The sequence below is a fragment of the Bubalus kerabau genome, chromosome 1, assembly GCF_029407905.1.
Source record: "Bubalus kerabau isolate K-KA32 ecotype Philippines breed swamp buffalo chromosome 1, PCC_UOA_SB_1v2, whole genome shotgun sequence".
Taxonomy (NCBI): domain Eukaryota; kingdom Metazoa; phylum Chordata; class Mammalia; order Artiodactyla; family Bovidae; genus Bubalus; species Bubalus kerabau.
In genome coordinates, this window is record NC_073624.1 from 228,429,635 (window position 1) to 228,440,258 (window position 10,624).

The window sequence follows — 10,624 nt, forward strand, 5'->3', positions numbered from 1 at the left end:
AATAAATGGTCGCAGAGGACATCCGCGCTCCAGATGGACACTCAGCTGGAATTTGGGAGAGAGAGTGACATGGGGAGACCAAGTTTCAGTGAACAAGGCCCGCACTTTATTTTCCAAAGTAGTTTTTATACCTTAAGTTATGCATAGAGGATAATGGGGGAAGGGGTAGAGTCATGCAGCAAGCCAGGCTTTTTTCCTGTAAACTTATCATATGCAAAAGTTCAGGTGATAGACATCATCTTCTGGCCAGGAGGCCTGTTAACATTTTAAGAAACTTATCTTTCTCTAAAGGTGATTATTCCAAAGTCAGGCGCCAGCCTTCCAAAAAGCATTGGACAAAGCTGCATTTTACATTTCTATACACCCATTATATCAATCAATACACTGCCAAGGACACAGTAGGTAAGGAGTATGGAGACTTAGCAGCAAACATTGGCCCAACAAGTGAAAAACCCTTCACCAATACAATTTCTAATCAATCTTTTAACTACTCAAAGGAATCTGTGTTTAGGCAGTTTAGAACATCTCCTGCCTCTCACAGTTGGGAGGCTCTGAACAATCACATGTAACTGGAAAAACCCATTCAGGCAGGCTAGAGGATTTCCAAAGGAGTTTGTAGGTTGAAACACTGTCACACCCAGGAATTATTAACTGGAGCTGTAAGCTAACTCTTTTTTCAGAGAGAGGTAGTGGGAGACAGCCCCCCGTAAAGTCAGAGGTGTAGGTGAAAGCACAAAGCAGAAAGTAGGCAGACTCTGGTTTTGGGGGTAGATGCTCAAGAATTTCCAGGGGGACTCCTGAGGCTCGATCCCGCCTTTGCGTATGCCGAGCCTCCTTCCTCATGACCTTTGTCATGGGCGGAGTGCCTCACGCTGGCTCCCGGCAGTGATAGAATTCCAGTTGAGCTATTACAGATCCTCACTCAATATGCAATATGCCGGCTCCCAGCAGGAGGAGAAGGGGACGACAGAGGATAAGATTTTTGGATGGCATCACCAACTCAATGTAAATGGGTTTGGGTGGGCTCCAGGAGTTGGTGATGGACAGGGAGGCCTGGCGTGCTGCAGTTCATGGGGTCACAAAGAGTCAGACACGATTGAGTGACTGAACTGAAATGAACTGATGAGGGTGAAGGAAGAGAGTGAGAGAGCTGGCTTAAAACTAAACATTAAAAAAACTAAGACCATGGCATCTGGCCCCGTTCAGATCAGATCAGATCAGTCACTCAGTCATGTCCGACTCTTTGCGACCCCATGAATCGCAGCACGCCAGGCCTCCCTGTCCATCACCAACTCCCGGAGTTCATTCAAACTCACATCCATTGGGTCAGTGATGCCATCCAGCCATCTCATCCTCTGTCGTCCCCTTTTCCTCTTGCCCCCAATCCCTCCCAGCATCAGAGTCTTTTCCAATGAGTCAACTCTTCGCATGAGGTGGCCAAAGTTCTGGAGTTATGGCAAATAGAGGCGGGGGAAAGGTAGAAGTAGTAACATATTTCCTCCTCTTGCGCTCTAAAATCACTGCGAATGGCCACTGCAGCCATGAAATCAGGAGACATGTGCATCTTGAGAGGAAAGCTATAACAAACCTAGATGATGTGCTGAAAAGCAGAGAGATTATTCTGCCAACAAAGATCCTTACAGCCAAGGCTATGGTCTTCCCAGTGGTCACATGAGAGCTGGACCATAAAGAAGGCAGATCCGTGAAGAATTGATGCCTTCAAACTGTGGTGCTAGAGAAAACTCCTGAGAGTCTCTTGGACAGCAAGGAGAACAAACCAGTCAATCTTAAGGGAAGTCAACTCTGAATACTCGTCAGAAGGACTGATGCTGAAGCTGAAGCGCTGATATTTTGGTCATCTGATGGATGTGAAAATCTGACTCATTGGAAAAGTCCCTGATGCTGGGAAAGACTGAAGACAGAAGGAAAAGAGGGCACCAGAAGATGAGGTGGCTGGATGACATCACCAATGCAAATGACATGAACCTGGGCAAATTTCGGGAGATGATGAGGGACAGAGAGGCCTGGCATGCTGTAGTTCACAGGTTGCAAAGAGTTGGAAACGACTGGGCAACTGAACAACAACAACAGCCATAAAGAATAAAATACTGCCACTTTCCGCAACATGGATGGACCTAGGTGTTATCAAACTAAGTCAGATGGAGAAATACAGATATTGTATGATATTTAAATATGCAATCTAAAAAATAAGGTAAATAAATTCATTTACAATACACAAACAGATTTACAGGTATAGAAATTAAATATAAGGTTATCAACGGGAGAGGAGTAGGGAGGAAAAATTAGGACTATGGGGTTAATAGATGTACACTACCATAAGCAATAAGAATTTAGTCTATAACACACAGAACTATATTCAGTTCACTTCAGTTCAGTCGCTCAGTCATGTCCAACTCTGCGACCCCGTGAATCGCAGCACGCCAGGCCTCCCTGTCCATCATCAACTCCCGGAGTTCACCCAGACTCACGTCCATCGAGTCAGTGGTACCATCCAGCCATCTCATCCTCTGTTGTCCCCTTCTCCTCCTGCCCCCAATCCCTCCCAGCATCAGAGTCTTTTCCAACGAGTCAACTCTTCGCATGAGGTGGCCAAAGTACTGGAGTTTCAACTTTAGCATCATTCCTTCCAAAGAAATCCCAGGGCTGATCTCCTTCAGAATGGACTGGTTGGATCTCCTTGCAGTCCAAAGGACTCTCACGAATCTTCTCCAACACCACAGTTCAAAAGCATCAATTCTTCGGCACTAAGACTTCTTCACAGTCCAACTCTCACATCCATACATGACCACAGGAAAAACCATAGCCTTGACTAGACGAACCTTTGTTGGCAAAGTAATGTCTCTGCTTTTCAATATGCTATCTAGATTGGTCATAACTTTTCTTCCAAGGAGTAAGCGTCTTTTAATTTCATGGCTGCAGTCACCATCTGTAGTGATTTTGGAGCCCAAAAAAATAAAGTCTGACATTGTTTCCACTGTTTCCCCATCTATTTCCCAAAGTTCTTAAAATAACCTATAATGGAAATAAACTGATATAGATATAGATATAGATATGTCTCAGAATCACTTTGCTGTACACCTGAAACTAACACAATAGTGTAAATCAACTACTTCCACTAAAAAAATAAAAATCAAACAACCAGATTAAAAAATAAGCCAAAGACCTTAACAAACACCTCACCAAAGAAGAAATATGGATAGCAAATAATCACATGAAAAGATACTTCAAATAATGTATGTAATCAGAGAAATTCAAATAAAAAAACAATGAGATACCATTACACTTCTAATACAATGGCTACAATCTACACCATTGAGAACAACAAATGTTGCCAGATGTGGAGCATTTGGAAATGCTCCAAAATTGCTACAACTATTTTGGAAGATGATAATTGTAGTTTCTTACAAGACTCAATTCAGGCCATCTGGAGCTCAGGCTCAGTGCTTGTGGCACACAAGCTCAGCAGCCTCTTGGCATGTGGAATCTTCCCAGAGCAGGGCTCGAACCCATGTCCCCTGCACTGGCAGGTGGACTTTTAACCACTGGACCACCAGGGAAATCCTAGAAATTTAAAAATTTTTCATTCTATAAGATTTTCATTTCCTTGCTTACTTTTTTCTTCATGAAGCTACACCAAATAATTTAGCTACCTAACACTATCTTCACTAATTAAAAATACTTGTAGCCTGCCATGATTCACAGACCTTATCTCCTGCTCTTAATCTTTGCTGACAAATATGTATCAAAGGAATATAAAGAGCTTCTCTGCAACTCCGCCTCTAGACTTTAGCTTACTCTTCTCTAAAATGTCCTGCCCCAGAAGGACTGATTTCCCGCAGACATCCCTGAGGGTGTCTGTGTACAAAATTCAAAGAGGAAGTACACATACAATATTCATTGTACTATAGTAAAGGAATATTTTCTGTACTGTTATATGTGAGCTCTTCAACTAAATTAGCATGAAATACTACTGATCTCAAAGTTTCTTTGTAAATATCCTAGACTTCTTCCCTGCAAAAAGTAGCAGGCAGGATTAGGGTGACAAATGACCATCCAACATACAACTTAAGCACAGAGAGTTTAAATGTTTTATCCCCATTTATCACAAACATATAAGATAGATACTATAACTCTCATATTTATAATAAGAAAACCGTGGATTATGCAGTTTGAATATTGAGTCCAGGTGACTCAGTGATACATGGGGTTTGTACTTGTATCCTTCACCTGCAGTGCTCTTTCTACTGAGTCAGACTGAAGGAGATGATTAAGAGAAAATACCAATGAAAAAAATCTCTGCATTTTAAAAAAAGGCTACGATATCTCAAAATATCTCAAAAATATCCCCAAGCATCTCTGATGTAAAATCAAATTTTTACCATAATTTAAGGCATTGCTTCATTCAGTCTCAACTTCACTCCCCACCTTTCACTCTCTCCTGCTCCAGAAAGTAAGTTTTAGACATCTAATGCACAGCGTAGTGATTACAGTCAACAGTACTCTGTTATAAACTTCATTGCTCTTATTTCAAAGAAAAAAAAATTACCATGATAGATGTTAGGTAACACTACAGCAGTAATCATAATGAAATATATAAATGATCACATCAACACATTGTACACCCTAAATATGTGTCATGTTGTATGTCAATTATCTCCATTAAAAACAAACAAAAAACCCATATATTTACACCGTCTCCTCAAGACAAGTTTCCCCAAAACCTGGCTACACATGAAACTCCTCTGGGAGCTTTTACACTTCTACTTCACAGGTCTACTCCTCTAACAATTGATTCACAATTCTGATTACCAGAAGGTGAATGCATTATTTTTACCATTTCCTAGGTAACTGTAATATGCCAACAGTTTAGAACACGTTTGAGAGCTTATGCCCTTAATTATCTAATTACCATTCCCAGACTCTTCTCTTTCCTGCTTGACTCTCTTTACTTTGTTCAACTCATGCTTGGAAAGCTTTCGCCTCTCTTCTCTCTCTTAGAATCTGTAACCTTCCCCATATTTCTGGGTACATGAGATCAAGTTGTCCCCAGGCCTCCTACTGAGAGAAGATTAATGGAGGGTTACTTGTGAAGCATCTCTCCTGACCTACTTTACAGCTTCCAGTGAGGACACAGAATAGCTCTGTGTCTTATCTGTCCTGGGCCATCAATCTTACCCCATCAAACTCCTCACCAGAGGAACAATAAAAGAGACTGAGCTGGAAGGAGATGGCTGAGGAGGCAGGTGAGCAAGACAGCCACAGTCTTCAGAGCCACTGACATCACTCCCCATTATCTCACTGTCAGGTAGGCCAGGTGGGGACTCTAGAAAGGTGTGGGTACCCTGGTGTGTACCATTCCAGGAGGACTGCTCCAGGTTAGTCTTTCCAGAAATAACTGTTTCTATTTCCTGAGGAAAAGAACTGAGACCCAAATGTGCATTGGTACTACAGGCAACCAGGCTGGCTGACAGAAAAGCTGAGAGAGTAATCAGTTCTTTCCACTTTGTTAACAGACTTATTTTCCTGGGCTCTCTTAAATGTCTCTGGGGGAAGCCTTCCAACGATGACACTTTATTTTATTGAATTGTAGGTTGAAGGGAAAGGTAAAATGAATAGTTATCTAGGAGGTGGGAGTCATTGCTTTAGAAACAAGAATTTTTCTAGAACCTGGTTCTGGAGTCTATCTACCTAATGTGTCATGTACCATTGTTGCAAACACTCTTTAAGGTATCTTCCACAGACTTGATAACATGTCCTTCTTCTGAGAGAGTAATCAGTTCTTTCCATTTTGTCAACAGCATTATTTCCTGGGTTCTCTTAAATGTCTCTGGGTAAGCATTCCAACAATGACACCATGTTTTATTGAATCGTAGGGTTGTGGGGAAAGCAAAAGAAACAGCCATCTAGGTGGGAGCAATGTCTTTAGTAGAAATTGGCTTAAGAGTCTATCTAAAATGGTATGCACAACTGTTACAGATACTCCTAAAGGTGTCTTCCACGGACTTGATAACAACATGTCCTTCTCATCATGGATCAACATTATGTTCATCATTGGCTTGGCATTTCGTCTTTATTCTGGTAAGTATATTTTTCACTTCTGGATGAAGCAGTTCAAGCATCATAGAAGATGCAGGAAACAACTACTATCACACAGGAATGGAGAAACTTGCTGTGCTGGGTGTGTAATACTTAAACTGGCAAATGAAATGAGACATGTCACAAATATCTTTTAAAAAATTGCATCAGTAGATTGGTTTCTCATTTCCCACTTTAGAAAGGTGGAGAGAGAAGGGATGGTTAGAATGAGCAATTTAGGTGTTTGATAATTTATGACCAAAGATATTTATCTAATTTTCCCCCTTTTTGGAGGTCAGGTTTCATGGTTTCTAAATGCAGAGTGTGAGGAGTAATACTGTCCTCAGATCCAATAGACAATCCAATTCATTGTTTGCCATCTCTGAGTGCACTAAAGTCAAGACTTTGTGTAAGGAGAGAACTAATTGATCCCTCTGCTGACAACTTATCTTCCTTTAAACAGAGGCAGCCCATCAATTTCAAAGTAGAGTAACTGTGAGGTATGCAAGTTGTCCACAAAACTCGAGCTAAGTGTGAAAGAATTAAGTAGTAATTAACTTCTTCATATTAAGTGACTTCATATAGGTATATTAGGGACTTCCCTATAGCTCAGGTGATAAAGAATCTGCCTGTAATGCAGGAGACCTGGGTTCGATCCTTGGATCAGGAAGATCCCCTGAAGAAGGAAAAGGCAATCCACTACAGTATTCTTGCTTGGAAAATCCCATGGACAGAGGAGCCTGGTGGACTGCAGTCCATGGGGTCACAGAGAGTTGGACACAACTAAGTAACTAACACACACACACACACACACACACACACACACACACAACAGGCAAGGCATTGTTTTCTCTGACAACAATATGTCATGTACAAATATGAAAAAAAATAGTATCTCCAAAAGATCTGGCGATTATTAAACTGGACTTAGTCATTTTTCACAGATTAAGATGAATTTAGAATTCTGTTCCCAGATTTCGAGTTCTTTTGTGAAAGTATTTTTTTGATACTGCCACAAAAGCCTCACCTCATTATGTGAGACATTTTGAGTATGCAACTTACATAGTATTTTGCTAGTAAAAGATGTGGGTGTGTGCTTAGTCACTCAGTCGTGCCTGACTGTTTGCAGCCCCATGGACTGTAGCCCACCAGGCTCCTCGGTCCATGGGGATTCTCCAGGCAAGAATACTGGCGTGGGTTGTCATGCCCTCCTCCAGGGGATCTTCCCAACTCAGGGATTGAACTCAGGTCTCCTGCATTGCAGGCGGATTCTTTACCATCTGAGCCACCAGGGAAGCCCAAAAGATGTGGGTACTTCCCATTAAAGACACTGTTTTCCCTCTTCTTCCTCTTTTTAATTTTTCTTTTGTCTATTGGCTGCAGAAACTGCTTTTGCACCTTCCAGAGAAACTTACAAAAGGGCAAGTTCACAGCAATTAATTTGGGAAATGAAAAAAAAAATTATTTTACGTGTAAAATTTTAATAGCAAATTTCACCAAAAAAGTGTACAACATACTCCTTCAAAAACTAACAGACTGTCATTATTCCACCAAGTTCAAGAAATAGTATCTTCCCAGTCACATAAAACTGTTTGCCTTTTCATACAAAGTAAAATTATCACATTATTCAAAATTATTGGGAATAAACCTTATTATATACAGACATCTGAAAAGTGGTTTTAATGTAGAATTGATAATCCTAGCAAACAAAAATATCAAAATTTTTTTTTCAACTTCAGTTCAGTCGCTCAGTTGTGTCTGACTCTTTGCGACCCCATGAATTGCAGCACTCCAGGCTTCCCTGTTCATCACCAACTCCCGGAGCCCACCCAAACCCATGTCCATCAAGTCGGTGATGCCATCCAACCATCTCATCCTCTGTCATCCCCTTCTCCTCCTGCCCTCAATCCTTCCCAGCATCAGGGTCTTTTCCAATGAGTCAGCTCTTCATGTCAGGTGGCCAAAATATTGGAGTGTCAGCTTCAACATCTGTCCTTCCAATGAACACCCAGGACTGATCTCCTTTAGGACGGACTGGTTGGATCTCTTTGCAGTCCAAGGGACTCTCAAGAGTCTTCTCCACACCACAGTTCAAAAGCATCAATTCTTTGGTGTTCAGCTTTCTTCGCAGTCCAACTCTCACATCTATACATGAGTACTGGAAAAACTATAGCCTTGACTAGATGGACCTTTGTTGGCAATGTCTCTGCTTTTGAATATGCTATCTAGGTTGGTCATAACTTTCCTTCCAAGGAGTAAGCATCTTTTAATTTTCTACTTAGAGGAATGTAAACTAATTTTTATGTTGTCACAGGGTCAAATATTACATAGAGGTGAAGAAAATCAACTATACTTCTAAACATCTAAAAAAATAAAGGTGTTTAAGACATTCAGAAAGCAGGCCATGTGAGAATACATACATTATTGTTTATTTATGTGTATTACCTACAGAGCCATTACTCACCAAATTACATATATATGTATATGGCTAAATACACGTATACAAACACTCATATATATGAATACATACATATATGGTGATAATTTAAACTATCAGATTATATAGTAGTAAAATGATTGAGAAAAAGGAGACTCATAACACATTCACTTTTATAATTTTTTGTGATATGAGGTAATGGGGAAAATCTCACCCAAGTATGAGGAGAAATAGAGGCAAGCTTCCCTGGTGGCTCAGATGGTAAATCGTCTGCCTGCAATGCGGGAGACCTGGGTTCGATCCCTGGGTTGGGAAGATCTCGTTAGGTTGTAAAATGAGTTTATCCAGCTATTTGTATGTTTTTAAAACATAATGCTGGGCTAGTAAAAAATATATACATATATATTATATATATATATCAATATATATATTTATATCTAATCAGATGTTGATACTTGATGTTTATTTTTAGCCTCAATATAGAAAATATTTATTGGATTTTGATGCATATCATGTTGTATTAAGAGTAAAGAATATTTAATTCAAAAAGTTCATCATCTGAAAAATTTTATCTTGTCTGTTTATGTTCAACAGCCAGATTGTAAGGAGTATGTGGATCAACCAGATATTTGCACAAAAAAAGTAGATCCAGTCTGTGCAACCGATGGCCAAACGTACGCCAATAAATGCATTTTCTGCACTAAAAAGCTGTAAGAGCACAAGACTCAATACTGCCTCTTCCAAAATAATGAAGAAACAATCAGAAAATAATAGGAACATCCATGTCTCTGATAGTCAAGGCACAATATACATGGAACACAATTGTTCTTTCTTGTGAAAGCCACAGAAACACACTGGTACCTTTCCCTGAAGTCATATTCCTAAAAGTAGTTTTATTTGACCTTGAAGTATATCCCTGCTGGATATTACCCACAAGCATAAACCAATTACATTAATTTAATTTAATTACTATCACTTACTGTTGGCAATCTGGTCACCAATATAAAGTAATTCTTAACTTCAGAGGCCTAAGTTAAGCTCCAAGCATAATTGAGCAAGAAATGCTACCAACTTCAGAAATTTTAATCCATCACAATTGGCAATTTATATCAGGAAAGAGCTCCTCTAATGGTCCACTTTGTCCTCTGAACTCCATGACAAGACTCCAAACTTTCCTCAGAGAGTAGGGCAGTCTAGGACACTTCTGCCCAACCTCCCTGCCTGCCTCCTTCCCCCTGAGGGAATTCCCAGTTTGAAGGTTCAGCCAGCCATCCTACTTCCTGCCTCCTTTTCTCTCACTGGTGTTTCCTCTCACTGAATCCCCAGATGGGCTTCTATTTCTAGAGAACCAGGAAAACAGTCTTTAATCCTCCTCCTGAGCTCTGGGTAGTTTCCCAGGTTGAGTCAGGAGGGAGCATGTAGGGAGAGTCAAATAGCCCTAGGGGATCAGGAGGACCTGTGCTGGGTAGGGAGGGCGGGAAGGGCCCCGCTGCTTGTGGAAGGGAGCATAGCCCTCCTAGCTCTCTCGCAGTCAGATTCTTCTCATGGAGAAGCACTTAGTGCAATACTTCGGCAATTTAAAATATTTTTCAAAAATAATTTTTCTTTCTCTCTGTTTCTTTCTTTAGAGAAAAAATAGTGGAAATATTGGTTTTAGTCATTGGGGTTGTTGTTAACTCTGCCTCAGCTACACATTCCTATGGCTTTTATTGAAATCCTATTTTGCTATGGATTCTACAATCAATTAGTCTTTTCAGTCAAGGCTTTAAATTCTTAGATGACCAGACTAAGCCTTCAGTAGTACACAAGCCAGAATATACATTGTTGGAGAATTTTTCAACTCTAAGAACCCCTCAATGAAGGATTTCCATTTTCTTTCTTCAATTATACATTGGTAGTTGAAAACCTATCTTAATTGTGTGTTTGAGAATAGAAAATCTAATGGAATTTGTAATCATGAATATTGAATATTTCAATCAATAAAATGTTAAATAGCATTCTCTTTATTAAAATACCCTTTCTTGTTTTTTTGGTTGTATTATTGGATTATATCACACAAATACTTCTGGCAACTATCATTAAGGAAATAGT

General features: G+C 40.1%; 1 protein-coding gene across 1 annotated transcript; it reads left to right on the forward strand.

The window, feature by feature from the left end:
• Nucleotides 1-5,895: 5,895 nt before the first annotated feature.
• Nucleotides 5,896-9,940, forward strand: LOC129642240 (serine protease inhibitor Kazal-type 10-like). The gene is made up of 2 exons (XM_055566793.1): nucleotides 5,896-6,099; nucleotides 9,128-9,940. The coding sequence occupies exons 1-2, from the start codon at nucleotides 5,938-5,940 to the stop codon at nucleotides 9,245-9,247; spliced, it is 282 nt and encodes a 93-aa protein (XP_055422768.1). The 5' UTR covers nucleotides 5,896-5,937; the 3' UTR covers nucleotides 9,248-9,940.
• The last annotated feature ends 684 nt before the right edge of the window (nucleotides 9,941-10,624 follow it).